The sequence below is a fragment of the Tinamus guttatus genome, unplaced genomic scaffold (assembly GCF_059628265.1).
Source record: "Tinamus guttatus ecotype Peru unplaced genomic scaffold, ASM5962826v1 Tinamus_guttatus_pri_ptg000327l, whole genome shotgun sequence".
NCBI lineage: Eukaryota > Metazoa > Chordata > Aves > Tinamiformes > Tinamidae > Tinamus > Tinamus guttatus.
Window position 1 is genome coordinate 7,794,866 of NW_028288861.1, and position 21,261 is coordinate 7,816,126.

Sequence of the window (21,261 nt, forward strand, 5' to 3'; positions counted from 1 at the left end):
CAGCAGACATTTGAAGACTTGCCCATGCTCAATGTTTTTAACTGCTGCTTATTCCAGCCCTTGCATCACTTTTGGCCACAGGTTTGCTTTCTGAAGGCTCTAAGTCCACCTGAAAGACTTTTGAGCACAGTTCTAAAGGAAACTATTTAATTTTACCTTTTTGTCTTTGATTTTAGTCTCAGGAACAACCAGAATTACAAATTACCGGCTAGGGTTAATAACCATTTTCTACTTGCAGAAACAAAAGTCATGAACTTGATAACACTACCATCACAAAGAGCATTTTTTTTTATCTGCCTTAAGGTTTATAGGCTATATATGAATGTACCTGAACAAGTGGAGCATTGTCTCTGTGCAGGCTAAATCTTTATTCTAGCTCATAACTTAGTTAGTTAACTGCCTTCAAAACAAATCCTTCCTTCCTTCCTTCCCCCTAGCAGTAAATGGCTTGCCCACAATGATAGATGAAGCTTGAGGCAAAATAAAAACTGGTGGGACTAAGAAAATGCAGAACAAACCCAGATTAGATCATCCCACAGAGGAAAATGAAGAATTTCTGGCATATTAATGGAAAAAAAAGTGCTTTTACTTGCAAAGTAGCAGTTAAAAAAAGTTCAGATTTATGCAAAAAGAAATAGGACATAGTAACCCCTCCACTGAACAAGTGAGAAGCAACAGGCAAGTGTTTATGGGGGGAAAAATACCCCCTGTCTCAAAAAAAAAGCCCTCCAGCTTTGAGCCCTGCTGCCTCACGTTCCAGGCTACTGTGACTTCAGCAGGACTAACTCGAGCCCAGTGTCTGTGCAGAGGAAAAACAAGGGATCCCATTTGGGATTATGTAACCCAAAGCCATGGCAAAAGCCACATGGCTGGTGACACCTCACTCCAACCCTGTTCTTCACATTAGGACTGTCTTGGTTCCCTACCACTTGGCTTAAAATTGCTTTGGTTTTAATCTCTTCATCTTGATATTTGTAATTCAAATCCCTGCTAAAAACATGAACAACAGCAACTACTTTTAAGTATTGCTAAAACATATGTATTTCTTTCATGTTGCTCAAGCTCCAAACTTCACCATACTCATGACTAGACACCCCAGGCTTCAAAAACAAAGATTATTACAGCAGTTGGTACCTATGAAGTACTCTGCATTCACATGCAGAATACAAGCCACATCGGTGGTTAGACCTAAAACATACTGGGAGGCAGCAATGGAGTACTCATAACAGGCATCTATTGACATAATAAAACATCTTAAACATGATGGTTGTAACTGCAAGAACAGACAGGATTGCACATCTCTACCCCAAGCCTCCCTATTACTCCTTTATCCTACCTTTGTGATTAGGAGGTTAATTAAAAGCAAAGCAGAAAATAGGTTAGACTAAAAAAAAGAGAACACATTTATATTGCAAAGAGGGTAAATAAGTTCCCAAGCAAATAATGCAGTTACCACAGAATCCCAGCAGGCCGACCAGATCAAGGCAACACCCTGCAACTCTGTTTGAGAGGCATCCATGCTTCCTCCAGCAGCTTCCACAGAAACGGCCAGAAACATGGATCATTTCCAGACCATCCCTGTAGCCCCATGACACTGAACCATCCCATTGGCTGTAACTGCTACATTAACTATATGTTGTAAATGTGACTGTCCAGAGCCTGGGTCCCAAAAGGCACTGGGATCAAGGCTACTAAAATACAAGAAGTTGCATCTACCTCATCTTTATTACCCACACCAAAAGGCCCTTTTCCTTTTGATACAAGTTTGCAAATGATCTTGCTTGCCCAGTCCCCGCGGCAGGGGGATTCCTCAAGCAACAAGAGACGCAGTCCCCGCGGCGGCCGCCAGGACACCAGGCTCGGAAGCCGGAATCGCGGCCGTGCTCGGCCCGCGCGCCTGCCGGGGCCGCGGCGGCTCCGTCCAGAACACACCGTACTCTGGGCGCCGATAAAGGCCAGACTGAAGCGTGGTCGGTATTCAGAGTCTATTTAATAGTGGGACATCAAAGAGCACTACACATTTTTCTAGAGCACATCAGTTTGATTTAAGCGATTGCAACGGATGCAGGAACTTCTCCAAGAGTTGTCTATGTTCTAAAGTCCACAATTTGCTGTATCAGTCTAATAAGTTGTATCATGATATATTGCTTGTGCTGACTGGTCTGAGCAGCTGATCTTTAGCAAAGCACCTTCCCCTTCCTCCCTCCACCTCAACACTGTTAACAGAATATCAGCCAAATAAGAAAATTTTACCGTACAACTTATTTTAGGCTCTAAATTTTGTTGACCTAAGCACAACGGGAGCTACCAGGTTATACACAGCTGCAGGATGATTGTTGCAGTTTAATTCTAAAAATCCTCATGCTGATACAATAAAATATTTTATACAGTGATCAATTTTTAATGCTTTATTCATTGATTAAAAGAATATACATTTAACATAAACCATACAACATCAGTCATCAATTCAAACATTCAGCTGGTTTCCTTACATTTTCTGTCAGGAGTTTTTTTTTATTATTCTGATCACATTTATAAGATAAAATCTCACCACATCTGGCATATACACACACTGTGCCAGTGGATTCACTCTACTGATGTACATATAAAATCCGCATGGTATGTGCTCACTGGAGACAAAACAGCGCACACCTGTCAAAAGGTCATTTTAATATAAGATGGTAAAACCATTTGTAAAACACATATAAACTTTTCCATAAATAGAATCATATCTGGACATCTGTTGCATAAATTGTGTTTTCCAAAGCTTACAATATAGCAGCCAGGTCTCAGCACTGCTGGGCACCCACGTTGGCCACTTACTTTATTATTGCAGACTGTCCTTTAAACATTAAATGCACAACATTCGTACCACTTAAAACTGGGGTCAGGTGGAAGTCTCACAGAGACCACGTCTGTACCGCGGTTGCCCTGAAACAGTTAAATCGGCTTTTAAAGCCTCTCAGATATAACAAGATTTTAAAACATACTTCATGGAATGTTCTTCATACATCGTAGCAGCTCATACCTGTGATAGAACAAGCTTTGTATTTGTTTCCTTCCCTTCCTTTACATTCACTATTCACAGTGAAACAGGTGCATGTTTTTGTAAGAGTTCTGAGGTTGCTGACTGAGCCACAGCACAGCTGTGTTACCACAGGTCGAAATTCGACCTTATATATTACAATCTAGCAGTATCTGGCTGGCCAGAAGTTGGCCTGCCCCTGCCAGCATGTGGGCACTTCTTCGTTTTTAATCTATTCTTTGGCAGCTGACACAGGCGCTGACAGAGAAAATCCAGTGACTCGGTTGCTAGGGATTTCACGACTAATGTTTGTTTGCAGGTGTAGACCTTTACATCGAGATCCTCACTGCTCTGCTTTTACCTCATCGGAGCGCGTACTCTGCTTTATTCTTCTAAGCCTGAGCCCAAAGCTAATGTCTAAGGAAGACGGCAGAACATGAGAATAAGCTGGGATGAGCTTAGAAAAGAACCAAACAAAACAAGAAATCAGAAAGACTGCAGCTTATGGAGTGGATCTGCAGGTGCGAGCGTGTGAAAAGCCGGCGTTTCACACGGCCGCTTAGCAGCCAGGAAACGGCGCACGGTAGCGAGTGGCGCTTGCAAGACTCTCTGTGAGGAATAAAGCGGAGTGAAAGTCTTAACAACGAGCAGCCCTGGATCATCTTCTCTCCCTGTTAAGCCTACTAAGTAGCATGAGAGCAGATAAAGCCAACAAAGGCTGCATACAAATCCACTGGGCTGTGGGTATTAAAAAAGAGTTGGCTCCTGAGCACGGAACTCCGATATAATAGTAAAATCATTCAAAACGCAGTTACTCAATAAAAATAAAGTTAGCCGGCAACCTCAGACAGCCTTTGGCCATAGACCTATAAGGTTTGGTAGCCAAGTCCATTAACCGTGAAAGCCCTAAACACTGCCACTTTCAGCTTCTAAACCAATACCCAACTACGTTCTTTGATCAAGAAGTAGAATACACATATATAATTCTATATAGCTAATACTGATTAAACACAGCACAAAAGGGGTTAATTCACGCTACTGAAAAAAACATAATAGGACCCTACTTGCATATGTAACCACAGGAATTGTAAATAAAGAGCTAAATGCCTTCGCTGAAGCTTTGCATCTCTCTATAAAAATGACGGGTGGGCTCAGTGAAGACGCTGAGCAGCTCTATGTCCATGACTGCGTGCCAAGGCCTCCCCAAGCCAAGGGATACTTGCTCAATGAGGTTGTGCACCGGATCCACATCCTGGTCAGCCAGTTCTCCTTGGTCAAAATCGATGCTTTCCTCTGTGACTTCAAGAACTTTCAGATCAGAGCCACGAAGACGAGCAATTGCAATGAGATTATGAGCCCAAACTGTGTAACCTAGGGGAAAAACAAAAACAAAAAAAAAGCGTTGCTCCATCATATTCTTGCAAGGCATCTTATGAAGTACTCGGTCCCACAGCACCTCAGCATCTTTCCCAGCTCATCTGCCACGTAGAAGATGATGAGAATTCCCCTGCAGCAAGGCTTCTCCCTGCCCTCCTCCCCGAGTCAAACCCCATCTTGTGTTTCCTTGAGTAAAAAGGGATCAAAATATTTCCGGTATTTTCATCTCTTTTTTTTTACCATTTGTAGAAAAATGGACTTCTTTACACCAACTTAAGCATCATCTATAATTTCAAACCTCCTCCAATCCACTTAGTAGCATGAATAGAACTAAAGTAAGCAAACCATTAAGTCAATACTTAAAAGGACCAATCTAAAGTTGTGCTTCTATGAGGAAAAAACAAAAACTTGATATTTTCTTTCATTGCATTAAAAATCAGAAACGTCTCCAGGCATTAAGTCCTGCTGATATTTATATATAAATATATATACACACACACAGAGCTTGTTGTTATGTCTGCAGCCAAACATAATTATAAAGCTTCCCCTTTTTCCCCTGAGTGTACGTTAGCTCCCTTGTTTAGTAATGTCTATTGCCCAGCTACCTGCTAGTTTTCTGTATACTGGCTAAGACAAACGCCAAGTTCCTCCTTATGCAGATGCCAAGCACAAACCATCCGAGAAATTCCCTGCTCAGGAGGGAGCTCTGTCCAATTAGTCCTTCCACTGCAAAGGAAAGGCTCTTTTTGTCTTCGTTATCACTCTTGCAGGTGCAGCGTCGTGGTGACGTGGCCACACAGATTCTGAGTTGCAGCCTGCACAGTGTTTAAGCCTCTGAGGAATAAAAAAACAACTGTGGCTTGAGCTTCAACAGGGCAATTAAGGTATCTGGGTATGTCAGGATGCCCAGGAAGTCATCTGATGCAAAATGGAGAAAGGACTTCAGGTCAGCTAGGCAAATAGATTAAAGACATTCTCATCGCTGCTTCTTTCACTGTTTCCTGGTGTTTGGAGGAGGTGTCTGCAGTTGTCCTGTAAATGTGTAGCTCAAAAGGGCTTCTAGGACAAGGAAACTTGCACACATCTCTATGGCTCATTTCCAGTGTATCAGAAATCAGGGATGTGCTACTTCTGCAATTCTCATCCGCTGATTCTTCACCTCTAATAGGATATTATACCCAAGGGGCCATCCAACCTGTACTGATTATTTTCCTACCAGAATTTGAAGAACTCACAACACTTCCAGTTATGACTAGACAAAAAACATGGAACATAAAACCTTTAGAGTTCTATCTGAAGTTTCTCAGCAACTTTATTTGTATGCCAGATTGTCCCACTCTGTTCCTACCCTACTTAGTCCCATCCCCTTCCACACACTTTTCACACATTCCCTTTACACTGTAGGAAGTGTCTGAAATCCTTCCCTAGGTTTTTGTTCCTGAGGACGCCACCTCGTTGGAACTGATGATACTTCCCACTAATGACAGAACAAAGTATTTAGGCATCCAGTGAAATATATTTTAAGGTTTGCTTTCTTTTCCTCTTTTGGCCTGTGACAATTGGCAGCCAATGCTGTATGTAGGTCTAAGTCCTAGTCATGGCAAACTAAAGGCACTGAAAGGAAAAAGATCCCCTTTCTTCCCAAAAGGCAGAAAAAGCTTCTGAAGGAAGCCTGATGGAGTCACAAAAAAGCCTTAACAAGTAGCATCAAAATTCATTATTTGGCAAACAGCAGAAAACCTCAAGCATGAGGATAAGTTCCTGTACTGAAGCATCACAGCATTCTAGATTTTTCTTCCTAATATTTTTCCTCAGAGGAAAAATATACCTAGAAATATACTTACACCAACTATAATATATAATATGCTATACAATGCCCAAGAGTCCAATGAATAGCTAAACAAAGAGAAAGATGTTTATAAATAGCTTCTCCTAGAAATGGGGGGAAGAATATGAATTCCTTTAACTGAGTAAGGGCAGTATTTGGCCATTCTCTACCCAAAGTATCTCATGCATCTCTCCAAGGGAAAGGTCCAGTAACCAGGAACTGCTGCACAGAACTGCAGGTGGTGGCTTTCCGAGTGGCTGCACAGAACTTTGGTGGATACCCCACCAAAGAGGCAGGCACTGATATCAGACAGGAATGACACAAAGTTGTAGGCAGTTTCTCAAGCTGACATAGTACCTTAGGGGACTTTCCTGCATTAGGAGGGTACTTTTAAGATAACATTTAATTAAAAATCCATACCTATCAAGCCCTCAAGCTTTTATCCAAACATTGAAGACAAACTACTAAAAACCACACTTTATACAGACCACATTTACATTATTTTATAAAATTGGTTATAACATAATAATATTTGCCTTAAATTTCCCTGGCAATTGTAACTTCCAGCAAGTAGTGTACTTGATACAAAGCTGAATGCACAAGTGCAAACTTCTTTTGAAATCATATAACTAATATACAGGTGATATAAACCTAGGTGTGGCATTACTAACGAAACACCAATGCACTCGCAGGGCAATCTCCTCCACATTAGTTTTTTTTCCACTCTTAAAATAGTACAGCCTTAAATTCCCTTCACTGCCTTCATCTGCTGGCAAAGTATTACCAATACCGCTAACGAACTTCCTCCCCTCAGCCTTGAGGGGAGGGATTTTAATCGATATTATTCACAAACAGGAAGCACAATCATCTCATCCTAAGAGCATGTGAACTCATGGCAAAACAGCAAGTGTTATCAGTGCTCATGTTCTCATACCCAGCCACCTGATGCCACTTAAACCATGCATTGCCACTTTCCGGAGAAGCCTCTTGGAACATTTCTTAGTTATCCTCCATCCTGTAGCAATCTAGTAAAATCCTATGCGATTTCTCATAAAAAGTCAGAAACTATATAGTATGTACAGAAGTATATACAGAACACATACAAAACAGGCATTCATATTATCAGACATGAAAGTCTTGGGTAAATCACTAGAGCTTATGTAGCAACTACCTAGTACACTTCTGAGCAACACTCTCACTAAAACACTATGTCTATAAAGGCTAGAGTGTTAAAATTACTTAATTCACATACTACCTCAATGCAATGCGTTACCTACCATGAACAGCTAGAAGAGAGAGTCTTGTGCACCTCCAGGCTAGTAAGACAAGTGGATCTTCATTCCGGTTGTCACTAAGATCTGGGAAGCCAGACATATCTATCACATCATTCATTAGTATGAAATGAGTGAGGAACTTGTCGTACTGCCTGGATATGAGATCAACAACGGCCCCTGAAACACAAGTGATGTAGCTGTCAAAGTGAATCCTCTCTAGGGGGATACTGGGCTTAAGAATCCTTAACATATCATCACTCTTGACATCAAAAGCCATTATATAGACTCGAAGATTAGCGCTGTTGCGTGTCAACGCCTTCCAGTTCTCGTCTTCTGGCATACTGTCCAAGGACTTGTGCATTATGGAAACACTGTGGACCAGAAGAGACAGTCGATGCAAAGGCACATGGTTGCTATCAGCCAGGACTCTTGCCATTTCTGCTGTAAAATCACAGAAATCCAAAGCGAGCGAACGCAGGTTCACAAAGCGCTCCAATTCAACAGCAGTGATCAGAGTGGTGTTACCAGGGATGTGGTTGTCCAGCAAGCTCAGGTGTTCCATGGTGTTGGCTATGGGGTTTGACAAGGAGGACAATGATGTGGGAGTTACTATTTGCAGCATGAACCCACAAGACAGCCATTTCAATTGCCTGCTATTGCCTAGTATCTCTTCAAAGAGCTGTTGTATTCTGCAAGTAAAAAAACAAAACAGATGATGATCCTATTAAGCATGGTTTAGTCTTACCAACGCATACCAATCTATTTTTACTGAAGAGCTACTCTTCTTTTTATGACCCTATCCTGCAGGAAGGTACTACTATGAAGGTTCTCACGAACTACAAGTTTTGGTGACTGACTCCGCAGACCTCCCGTAGCAATTTAACCTTCGCTGAACTTAAAGGATCAAAAACACTAACTTGAAAACACCGTGCTTTACCTTTTTTGCGCCCTCTCAGCCTTCACTTCATGTTTCCCAGCACACATTAACAGCCTCCCACGCACATACTAAGGCTATGCAAATATAAAAACCCTTTAAAGTTCTTATTTAAAAAAAACAGGTTTTGTATTTGCATAACTTCTCTAGTACTGCAAATTCAGCTTGACAATAAAACTGTTTTCAGTGAAAAGTTGAAGAAATTTGGTTTTAAAGCTAAGTCAGAATAGTCTGAAACTAAGTGCCTGATTTTTCTCATTAAAAGGTAAAAAACAAACACATAATAATAAGATTCTTGAAATAATCCCGAATTCATGTCTGACAGCATTTTCAAGCATCAACAGCTTCAAGTTATACCACAACAACTTGGACCCAGTAACATTTCAATCTCAAATATTGATAGACAGATGAAACCATTTATTGTATAGTATGATCATTATGCACTTACTGTGATGCATTCCTCTTACTTTATTTAATGAAAGTTCTTTGGAATTAGGTATTTAATTCAAAAAGGCAACCAAAATATGTTAAGATAAGTTCTAGTAGTATAGTTAAACTCCACAAGTCTCCTCTAATGAAATATTTCTCAGTCTCCATTCCACAGCTGTTAGGGCACAAAATAGTGCCTCTACCCTAGTACCAAGTGTTCTTTAGGCACGTACATTCTAGCGAATCTCAAGGCCTGGCCAGTTAAGAAGGGAAGGTCATCTTTTGAGCCAGGCTATGACAGCTCCCTCAGACTTCAAAAAATATGATATAAATGCATACAGTACAAAATCAACACAAGTTCCCATGTCCCAGATCAGATAACCTTTTGCACAGAACATTTTTTCCTTTGTTATGAATATCTGCATTTATCACACATCTAATTGAGCTCAGAAAAAAAATATAAAGGTTTTTATCCACATATCTAAATAAGACAGCATGCAGAGAGGAAAATAATAATAATAATTAAAATAAATAAATAAATAAAGGCCTATTTAGCCCAGTATCCTGACTGACAGCATGGAAACAGAAAAGTCCTAGATAGGCAAGAGTGACGGAACAAGGGAATAACACGACAACATTTCTTGAAGATTTCTGCCCATTTTCAAAATCTGTGAACTCGAGATGTCCTGAATTAGAGGTGGTTTAGGTATTCAGTTACCCTAATGGAACCTTATTTCTGTGAACTTTCCCAAACTCCTCTCTAACTCCATTAGCTTTTAGCAGCCAACATATCCAGCAATAAGGAAGTCCGGAGTACAATTGCTCCTGTTTCTTGCTTGCTCCAACTACTACCTAGTCTCTTTCATGCCCCTTATTTTCTCTGCTTCAAGAAAGTTAACAAATTAATCCTTATTCAGCCTCCACTTTGTTTGCATATGTGCTCTTCCTTCTGCCAAGAATTGACTGGATTTGCAAGGCATTAATTGTCTTTATGAGACAAAGAGTTGGTGTGGTTACTGTATTTATCTATGTGCTATATATAAACCAAGGAATATTTTCTACTGATTTGTCTAGTCTAGTCAGCCATCAAGCCTATAGCTCCTCCAGATCTTTCCTTGTTTTCTTTGTTTGCTTTTTTAATTGGCAGCTGTGACAAATTAACTCAGGTTTTAAACAACAGGTTAACAGTTACAGATAAAGCAGCTCTGCTATTTTATTCCTAAAATTCTTTTAGAATTCTGGCGCTATTTGACCCAATATCATTTGATTTTGTCAGTTTGTTTCAAATTTTTTTCTGCCAATGTTTAAGTTAGAGGCAGATCCTCTGATGACCTCTAAAAGAGAAAAATTCTACCACAGGAACCTTTCAAATTTCTTCCACAACTAATGCAAAGACACTCGTCCGTCTCAGCATATATGCCTATGAAAGACACAAACAGTTTCAGAAATTACATACTTTATTTGGGAATATTCCAAGCAGTCAATCTTAACAGAGCATGTATTATTTTACAAAGCTACTGAAAAGATGACAAAATAATTCCAAGATGCAAATGTTCAGGAGAATACCACCACCTACACCTCATTTAAAATGTACTTGAGGTAACTGAAAACTTTTTAGGGCTAGCACTGAAGTGTTTACACAAGTAGCTAGATTTATGCTGGTAGTCTGTCAGTCCATAAGTCCTATGAAAACTTTCTAGACACCTTTCCTCAGTTCTTCACCAATTTAATAAAAAGATATTAAACATGTCAAAATAAAACATTTAACAAAGATCATCCTTGGACTATTACTAATACTTGTTTTGTAAGTTAGTAAAAGGCCAGAAAGGAAGCAGAATATCTACCCTGGGTTATTGCTTCAATAGATCTCAAGCAAAATCTTCAAATATCCTATGGGTTTCTTTCCTCTTGTACAAACTTATACAAAGTCTCAATTACATGTCTGCACCAAGCTAGAGTTTACAAGAATCATCTGAACTGTGTTCTACACTTTACACACAAAGTGAATTCTCAGAATCAGCACTTTATTATCATACTAGCTTACACTTCTACTCCAGGCATGTAGTGCAGCAGTTCATTTACAAAACTTTACAGAACTCTAATTTAGTAAATATAAACACAAAACATAAACTAAGCTCAGGTCATGCAAGAAAGCAAAATTTAAGCCAGTAATTGCTCAGCAAAAATAATTAGTTTCCCTTCCTATAGTTTCTGCAAACAGAAAGCAGCATGTTCCGAGATGCGTGTCACCACACCGAAGACTACCAACGACAAAAAAAAAAAAAAGAAAAGAAAAAACCCCTGAACTACAGTACTTTCACAAATAAACAAAGAGACAATTTTCAGAGTCAGAGGACAGACCAAAGCCTGATTACTGTTTAAGCCCAGAAAATGGTCCTACCAGAGCTGAAATGTATGGATAGGCCTGAACAGGAAGCAAACATATTACTAAGGCCCGTAGGCTGTCCATTTATTTAATTAAAGACTATCATAGTGCTATGTTTAGTAACAGAGGCTAAACTAATTATTTTGGACACCAAACTACCTGAACCACATGGATCAGACATGAAAAGCAGATTTCAGGAAACAGTTTAAGTGACTACTCTTTATTTAGCTCAAGACAAATATACTATTTATGATGAGCTTCTACACTGTAACTGAGTCGTAAAGAGAATTTTAGAAAGCAACCAGAGACTCTCACATAAAAGTGGAAAAAGAACAAGCATTACCAAATCCATGCACTGCACATACTGATCAGTACAAAAGCAGGTCTCTGAAAATACAGTGCAAGTCTCCAATTACCCAGCATAACTTTTAGCCATTATTTGATGGGGTTCTCTGCTGAGACTTCACTCATGGTCTACTGAACCCAGCTTAATGTTGTGGATTTAAGGTAGTGCCATGTTTTTCTTTCCTGAGTGCTTGAACTGTAGGAAGTTCATGAAGCAACTTGAACTTCACTACCATACAGGTTCCAAAATCTTCAATTAATAGCAAATTGTCTTTGTAGACTGCTCAGTATCTTTCAGGGGCAGGTAGCAATATCCTTGCTAGCGTTCTAACTGATCCAAACACTAAGAAGCAATAAGGATTGACTTCCTGAAGTACATGCTACTAGTGCAGATGATGTTTGTAATGTTAGCTTTTATTTAATTTTAAAAGATCTAGCAGGTTTTCCAAACCCACTGTTTTATTCTATAAAAAAAAACAGTAGCATGTTTGCTCATTCCAGTATGTGCAAAGTATGTCAATGTGAAAGACTAACTTCACATTAGATAATGAATTTTCAATGCCTTAAAGCTCTGAAACATGCATAATTTTTTGTTATTTGTTTGAAGTATTTAACTGCTACTCAGCTGAGTAAACATGTGCTTAAATAGCTCTTTAAGCCCCTTGGCAATGATATAATTGTGTATTTTTTTTCTTAAATTTTCCACAAAGAATACTGAGGAAAGAGCTTTAATCAAACATCTACCTTTTACCCACACACAGCACTCCAGTACCCATGTTAGGGAGAGTCTCAAATTGCTCTAATTTCTGCATTGTAAGCATAATAGGATAACAAAGACACAGTGTGTAATACATATGTGTATTTGCCTTGTTTTGCAAATTTAAGTCAGAAGCAAAACATTAATTAGACAGTTTGTGTTCACATACAACACCGATCTGATAAAATATGGAGGCTAATCCTAGAACTACTGAAAACAGTTAAGTGCAGTCTCCAGAGAAGCTCCCAAATACTCCCACTCCCAAACTACTGAAGAAAAAAACTGACAAATTAAGATAGTACTTTAGCTTTACCTCTATAAAAAGCTTTAGCAGAACTGCTGAACTAATTGACCTAGCATCACTCTTCTGTGGTAATTTATTCTAGATGCCGGTAGCTTTTAAAATTGTACTTGACCATTTCAGAGAAGAGGAAAAAAAAAAAAAAAACACTATTCTGACTATAATCATATAAGGACTGCACTGCAGTTTAACTACAGCAAGCTAAAATACACCTCTGAACTAAACGGGCACATTGTGAACTAAGACTTCCAAGGAATTCTGCAAATACGTAACTGAGTTTTGAGATATAACCCAAAATAATGTTTGTATTTCTGTCTTATTTCAAGTCTACTTGTTGCATTTCCTCAGTATTCTGATGTCTGGTATATACTTGTGAAATGCATCACATGACTTCCCTTTCCAATTTCTTCACGTATTCTGAGAATAACAGTAATAGAGGTACTGCTAACAAATCCCTGGCCCTCCCTCCTCTTTCCTCCTTGCCATTAATATAATATTGTTTCTAGGATACAATGACAAAAGGAAAGGAAGGATTCTCACCCTGGTGGGAGACAAAAAAACAAAAAGCCATAAAAAGCAGAGCATAATTCATGTAAATACTAAGGTGGAAAAAAATAAAATAAAATAAAGAATTTATATTCTCATCCTATTAAAAGACCTAAAGCTTAGTCAGGTATCTCAGAAATGAAAACCTGATAATTTTGATAATTTACAAACAGAACTTACTGCTTAATTTTTTTGCCATCGGGGTCAACCTTGCCGAGGTATGTATTTGATATACTTCCATGTTGCTGCAGAATGCTTATATCCCCAAAGAGACTTAATTTCTGGAGGTTCCTGAAAAAGAGCAAAAAAACTTTTATAAAAGGCCAAACAACCGCAGGGAATCACTCTAAGTCAGAAACATGCAAAAAATAAACATTATTCCATGGAACACCTAGGCCATTCGGAAAACATCTTACTGTCCTGGAGTGTAGGCACACAAGGAACTCCAAAAACCAACTGAAGTGCAAAGAGGAAGAGGATTATACACACAGCTGAAGGCAGCTGTAAGAACAAAAGCCAGTTTTTCTATCCTCTGCAGAGCTAGAGGCATGAAAGTGATGGTAGTTTTAGAGTACTATTCGAACACTGCTTTGCACTTGACAGTTAGCATTTCAAGAACATGAGTCAAATTCAAATGGCTCCAAGAGTTAAAATCATCTTAAGATACAGATATTAATTAATTTGTAGCTGACTAAAGTAGCGAGTTACATAAATCCTTATTTTCACTAGCTTACAAATCATTGTCAATTCTTCAGATCTCTTTCTAGGAAAATACAGTAACCAACAGAAACAAAACAAAAAAGATATATATGTAAATGGTCAAATTCTACATCTTCAAGTGATTATGAATTGCAATCCGTAATAGCCTTTCTTCTTTTCTTTTTTTAGTGCATCTAAATTCTCCTGTTTTGAAGCATCTACATTAAATAACTTGCAACCGGTGATTAACTTTCAGGAAACTGGAGTCATCTGCTACTTATTCGCCTCTTCCATTTAGACATGCCAACAACACTGACAATATTTTGAGCTTCCTTTTCCTGAAAAGCTGTAGGAGATAGCCTGGTATGACAGGGAATACAGCAGAAAGACCCAGCATTCATGTTCACAGCCAGTACTACAATCAAGCATCTATTTTCTACTCTCAGTGCCTTAATTCCGAAAGCTGAGACACAAAATGCAATCTGCAGAATCATTCCAAATCACCTACATCTTTCAGAGAACTCAGCTTTGCACTACACATATTTCCATTAAAAGTTAGTGTGTCACATGTTAATTTTAAAGCCACCAAGGCACAGACATCATAAAACACCACTAATTCGTATCTTAATACTTGACTCCTCCTATTTCATTGCCGTTTTATGCACTACAGAGATACACAGAAAACGCCTACCACAAAACTTAGGCAATGCAAACCTGAACTTTTTTTTTTTTCCAAATCATAACAGTTTTTACCAATAGCAAATCTGATCATGGTTCAAGTTCAGTATTTGATTTTTGTTGCTATTCAAAGTGCCATATAATCTCTGTGGCATTCTGTTTCCCTCTCATCTGTATTCTATAGAGTTAGTAAAGTCACTGTTATTTAATGAAAATTATTTTGAAATATCTGTCATTTTCACTCATAGTCATAGTGGCATCTTAATCACATCTACACACACTGCTGTGAAAAAATACTCTTTTTACGGTATTTTCCACTAGTTCAAAATGCATACTGAAAGTATCAAACAGTTTTGCTGTTTTTTTCTGACCATCCATTCTCCACATCCCCGCGCTTTGCGGGGCGGAGGGAAGGCCTTGCTGGCATTCAACATAAGCACAAGAGTAAGGCACCTATTTACATTATTTTTTTCCAATTACAGCTGCCTGCTCCAACTGAAGAGAAATGTTGAAGTATCTCAAATACTGCGTCCAGTGATAACACAGACTTTTTGATGGCTCTTCAAGACAAATACTCCATTGAAATACCATAGTTCTACCATAATCTGGCTCTTTGTTTCCACAGCGACAATCTTAACAAGTCAAACACAAATGTAGCAGAAAGAAAAAGAAAAGATATATAGAAACATAGAGATATATCACAACACCTTTCTATCTTCTTTTGCAAGCAGCTAGAGGAAAAGCTATACATCAATATTTCACAGGTGCATAAAGGGACACACAGAAATTTCCTACTGCTTCAATAGGCATTTCTGAGCTACTGCATACTGTGAAATGACTCACAGAAAGTTTGTCACCCTCCCACCTGGCATTCATTTAGACCTTAGTGTAAAAAATCAGTTTGCAAAGACAGAGATCACTAGCAACCCCCAAGAGCCAGTAAGAAACAACTTGTCCCTCCAGATCCTATTAAAACAGGTGTGCGCACACGCACAAAAAGTAACTAAATTACCAATGATTTAACAGTGTCATTTTTAATTTTACTGCATTTGCTGTCGTAAAGGCAGTAGCTCAATAGTCAATGGAAGAGATACTTCTCTTCCGTAGATAGTAATCTAGATAGTAAATAGTAAATCACTATAAGGATTAATATAATATTTTTAAATAGATTGTTTAATTTTAGAGGGTGGTGAGTTTCTCTTGGTTCCAGTGCTCTTAAAGCAATAGTTTGGAGCAGTATGCTGTCACTTGCAAAAGAAATTTTGCAGTGACTGGAGCTCTATTGCCAGCATGAACTGAGCCTAGAATGTATCTTTTTGGATAAATGACTGCCAGCAGCTACACTTGTCAGAATGTTATCGCTGTTTTTTAACTATTTGCCTGCACTTAATTCAGTTTCTTAAACCCTTCCAGGTGTAATTAGCAAATATTTTTTCCAGAGCCTTAACATGCAGATTTTTAAGCAAATATGCAACTTTATATAGTATAGAAAGTGAATATTTCTAGTAGTAGAAAAATACTTCATCATCATGCTATATAAAGAGAGTATCTAGAAACTGCATTAATGAGTAGCATGACAAATAACACCAAAGGACCACAGGCAAGATTAGTCCCCAGGGAGGTTTTTAAAGAACATTTATTATTATTATTATTGTAGGATGGTGGTGTTGTCTCTGTATTGTACAAACACAACTTTAAATTTGGGTAATCTTGCTGTGGACTTCAAGAGTACCACACAGTTTTACAAAAATAGATCTCTCTCTGGTTCTGAACTTTAAAGGGGAAGTTCTTTACATTTCTCTACCAAACAGTCATCCTAAAATCTGACAGGATTTATGAAAGAATCACCTTGTTTTAAACTAAACTCCAAAAGGCATGCATTTACTGTGATTTAAGTCACGAGAGAAGTTAAAAATCTGTTTCCATTCCTTCAGAAGTTAAATAGCTCTCCCATGTACAATGACATCCTGCAAGCATAACAAGGAAATATTAATTATCCTTGTGTTACAGACAAATAAACAGAAGCAAAGGGACTGGGCTGCAGCCATTCCACAGCCTAGCAGTACAGCTGGGGAAAGCACAGGTATCAATGGACAAGCAAAAAGCACCCTGCAGCTGGCCACAACACCTTCAGTTTACATATGGGCACAGTAAGAACCAAACTGCAGTTTGGCTTAGCTTAGTTTTCATTCCTACCTCATTTCAATCTTAAACTGTTTGTTAAACTAAAACCAAAAGTCTTCAGCATGCTATAATGTAGAAGAATCAGCTACTAGTAGTCACTCTGCAAGAAAAAGAAAATGGGAGGAGGGCACTGAAACAGACTAAAGCTCATCAATTCAGGGAGAGGAAAAAACAGTCTATGTAAAAAGTAATTTGGAATAAAATGTCACAAATGTTTAATGTAAACTCTCCCCTACCCAGACACAGTTTTCAATTGCTCACCAAGAATGCCTGCTGCAATAACCAGGTTTTCTGTGTTTCACACTCATGTATTATCCACTTCAAAACAAAAGAGCAGAATATAAATAACTGAAGAAAGCAGGAAAACACAGTAATGTAAAATCCTACCAGAGCTGATAGCTTTTTACCTGCATCTTACCACAGGAATTATATTAATCTACTGGCAAGTAAATACTGGAGAAGCAATTATTTCTAGTTAGCATTTTACAGCAGTCTCGAGCAGCACAGTGCACACAGAATTCGCAAAAATACCTTTAGAAAACAAGTGTCGCCATAGAAGTTTCTGAGCAAGTCACAAAGGGCAAGTCTTTTTCATATGAAAAATTATACCAAAAAGACTGCTCACAATGCATTTAATTATGATAGCGTCATACTGTAGTGATGGTAGTGGGGAGAATTATGGGTTTTTTTCCTAATGAAAATCCAACACAATAGTTTCTGAAGATCATTTACTTAAAAACTCCAAGTTATGTTGTTGCATTTCCCTAGGTCTCCAACAGCCCTTCATCATTTTTCATACATGACATGAGTTAGAATTCCCAAATCAACAGTTAAGAAAAAAAAAAAAAAAAAAAGGCTTTTTAAAGGCAGAGCAGCACTAGGGGAAGTCTGATGCCATCAGAGAACCACAATTCACACACTGAGGATTCACAGGGCAAGAACTAAATTATACAGAAAGGTGATTATACAGAAAGCTGGACCAATTAGTTGTTTCCAGAAATAAGGTTTGTGACTTTCAACCATCAGATAACACCATGGGAGCAACAGAGCAGAGGAACTGAAAGTGAGACTTCTCACGTCACATTTGCATCTATATAGAACAACGAGGAATCGCAGTTAAAGCCCTCTTGGTGCGATTCAAAATAAATAAATAAATAAAAGCCTCGAACTGCTCTCTCATGCCTCTGGAATCGAAGATGGGTGGCGGCCATACCAGAATTCAATGGCATATAGTTTTCCAGTAGCCATCTATAAGTTTTAACTCAGACCAATCACACACAAAAATATTTGCAGCCTATTTCCCAGATAGGAGGACCTTTGTGAATGCAGAGAAGAAATAACATTAGCCATTTCCTATCCTGAGATCTGCACGGCTTCCCAAACACATCATTACCTAACCGCAACGAGTTCCTGCTTCCCTTCCTGGCTCAGGTGCTGTCTAGAGGCCACGTACTACGATGAGCTTTGAATTTATATATACGTGTATATATGTGTGTGTGTGTGTATATATATATATATACACACACACACACATATATAAAACCTTCACATCTACACAAGTAAACAGTGACCAAATGCTTCCATTTTAAGGAACTCCAAACCGAGGAAATGAAGTAGCTAAGTCATAACGAAACTGCGAAGGAGCAGGACACAAGCACATCTCAAGTGCAAAGCACAGGAAGAGGATTTTAACACTTAAGTTAATACATTTAAGAAAACCTTAGATGCGGTAATTTCGGTAGCAAACAAACTGAAACTTTATCTTGCTTACAACTGAGGCAAATCCCAGTTTATCAGCTATCACAAAGGCCGGCACGGAAGCTCAGCCCCTAGCCGATCCCCCTAGCTGGAAATGCAGGGTATTTTAGGAAGAGCGGTGTTTTCTCCCTCCAAAACCCCCACCGTGCTACAGTTCCAGCCCTCCCGTTATTTTCCCCCATCACGCAGCACAGCCCCCCAGCGCTGCCGTTTCACGCGGTTCCCATGGCCGCGCGGCGGGCGGCGGCCGTTGGCGGTACCTGTTGTTGCGCACGCTGCTCAGCACGCACAGCACGAGCTCCAGGTAGGTCCTCAGCAGCTCCAGCCAGCGCGGGCAGAGCGGCGGCGGCGGCGCCTCCCCGGTAGCGGCGGCCGCGGCGCCCTCGCCCGCCGCCGCCCCCCCGCCGCCGCCGCCGCTCGGGTAGTTGTCGGCGGCGAACTGGACGCGGAGCTCGCGCACGAACCAGCCGCACTTGCGCATGAGGAACTCGAGGCGCGGGCGCTCGGCGGGCGAGACGCGCAGGCTGAGGCGGAGGCGCGGCCAAAGCGCCGGGTAAAAGAGGCACTCGCGCCAGTGCGAACAGGCGGCCGAGGCCCGCAGCCGGTCGGGGCCCGCCAGGAAGGAGAAGATGTGCACCACGAGCTCGCTGGGCAGGGAGCCGGCGCCGACCGCCTCCCCGCACACCGACATGCCTGGCGCCGGCCCGAGGCCCGCGGCAGCGGCGACCCCGGCCCCAGGCGGCGGCGCCGGCCTCGCCTCGGCCTCCTGCGACAAAAACAACAACATCAATGACAAGGCGGAGGGGGCGGGCGCCGGCCGGGACGCGGCTGCTGCCGGGACGCACCACCACCGGTGGGGGGAGGCGCGGGCGCAGCGGGCTCGACCACCGCCCGCCGCTGTGGGGGGGGTAGGCAGGCCCGGCGCGGCGGAAGCGCCGCTCCGCTGCCCCCGTACGCGCCCAGGCGCCGGGCCCTACCACCCAGCCGGGGTGGAGGGGGAGGAGGAGGCGAGCACGCGGCCGGCACGGGCCGCCGGGCGAGGAGAGCCGCGGCGGGGGGAGGACGCCACCCCCGCGGGGGGAATGGAACGTGCCGCCCGTTCGAATGGGAGGCGGGGCCGGAGCAACGGCCGCGGCCCGGCCTTAACCCCTGCGTACCCGCGCCGGGGGCCCGCGCCCGCCGAGGCCACCTCCCTCCGGCGCGCTGCCCTGCGCTGCGGAGAGATCATGCCCGGCCCAGCCTTCCGCGAGCTGCCGCCGCCACCTCGGCAGCAGTTACCTCAGCGCGAGCGCTGCCGCACGCGTCGCCTCCCGGAGCGGGAAGGTGCCTCTCCCGGGCAAAGAGACTTGGAAAGATTCCCGAAATCCCCCAAGGAGTGATGCTGCGAAGGCAGAGCAGCAAAGTGCGTTTAATCTCGATTGTTAGTGTAAGCCCCATGAACTTGCTCTTAAGCCTTACTGAAATAAATACAACCCAGTACTGCCTACATCTTGTTGTAGTACCCGGGAGTTTACATAATGGTGTGTTAGTTCAGAAATGTGACTTATCAGCTGCATGTACATGGTCGTTTTCCTCAGTTGTTTTCCCTGTCTCACTGTAGGGGTGAAAAATCAGTTTTGTTCTGTTTCTTGGATGTGCCCACATAGCAAATGGATCTGGATCTCCTGTTTCTCCTTGATTAGGAATAAGCATTCCCAGGCAGCAGATGTCATTGGGAAAGTAACACAGAAGGGAATTCCCAGCTGCACAATCCATCTCGTATCAGGCCCCATGCTTGTGTGAACGATGTGAGTCTGTACGGGTGACTCAGGGAAGAGGCACGGCGCTACCGTCACTGCAGATTTGCCTCTCAGATTAGCCCTCAGCTCCTCAGGCAGGAAAGATGCGGGAGATTAAAAGGTCTGAGGCAGGAGCTGAGCTCAGCAAATGAAAGGAAGTTACCTCTGTCTTTAACATCTGCTCAGCGACTACATCACTGGGCTCAGGGTGAGTCAAAGCACTTCTAAAATTACCAAGTACCTTTATCGGAATGTAATCTGTAATCAAGCTTTACAGTTCAGTGCCTGGGATTACTGAAGTCCCATGAAGACAAAATCATTTATGAAGCAACTACTTCTGCATTTCCAGTGACCTCTCTTACATTATACTGGATCAGCAGTTATAGCGTGCTGGGATCATGCCTCTCATGGTCTCTTTTTTTTTTTTTTTCTTCCGGAGGAATAGGCTCTTAGCCCTCCATAAGCAGGACAGTTGGACAGTTAGAGGATAACCTGCCTGAATATCTAAGCTTGCAAATCAAAATTTTCTTACAGCTAAAAGGCATGGAGCCACAGAGAAACTGAAAGAGAAGAAAGCTGCAGCTGCCACTGGCAGGCAGAAGTGATGGTAATTTCCTGGAGGGCAGTGGGTGAGACCTGCGCCACGCCTGGCCGAGCCCCAAGGACCTGGGCTTTACCATGTGTTTCTGAAGCTACAAACCAGCCGTAGCCGAGTTAGAATTTACCAGACCCGAAGGTCGCCGTTTCAGCAGCTGATGTCGAGACGAAGGGCTGTGAAGGTGCCGGTGCCGCAGTCCTCCCCTGCCGAGCTCGGGGTGGCGGGATACGGCTGATGAGCACAGGGTGGGGGTGGCTGCAGCCGCCCGGTCCTTCCCGTCAGACACGTGGTGGTTGGGATTCGCTAACGCGAGCTGCTTCCCTCAGCGAGCGGAGCCACTGCCGAGGGGCTTTTGGAGCAAAAC

General features: G+C 41.6%; 1 protein-coding gene across 1 annotated transcript; it reads right to left on the minus strand.

The window, feature by feature from the left end:
• Positions 1-1,971: 1,971 nt before the first annotated feature.
• On the minus strand, positions 1,972-19,308 carry FBXO33 (F-box protein 33). The gene is made up of 4 exons (XM_088529214.1): positions 18,782-19,308; positions 13,383-13,493; positions 7,508-8,193; positions 1,972-4,396 (listed from the first exon to the last, which is right to left on the minus strand). Exons 1-4 carry the CDS (start codon positions 19,306-19,308, stop codon positions 4,125-4,127), a joined length of 1,596 nt encoding a protein of 531 aa, XP_088385340.1. The 3' UTR covers positions 1,972-4,124.
• Between the last annotated feature and the right edge of the window lie 1,953 nt (positions 19,309-21,261).

Bases quoted from the DNA above. Each gene is read 5' to 3' on its own strand.
- FBXO33 (XM_088529214.1), bottom strand. From the start codon at position 19,308: ATGTTGTTGTTTTTGTCGCAGGAGGCCGAGGCGAGGCCGGCGCCGCCG. The intron at 8,194-13,382 runs GTAAGTTCTGTT...TTTTACTTGCAG, and splicing joins GATGGCAAAAAAATTAAGCA to AATACAACAGCTCTTTGAAG. The intron at 4,397-7,507 runs GTAGGTAACGCA...TTTTTCCCCTAG, and splicing joins CTCTCTTCTAGCTGTTCATG to GTTACACAGTTTGGGCTCAT.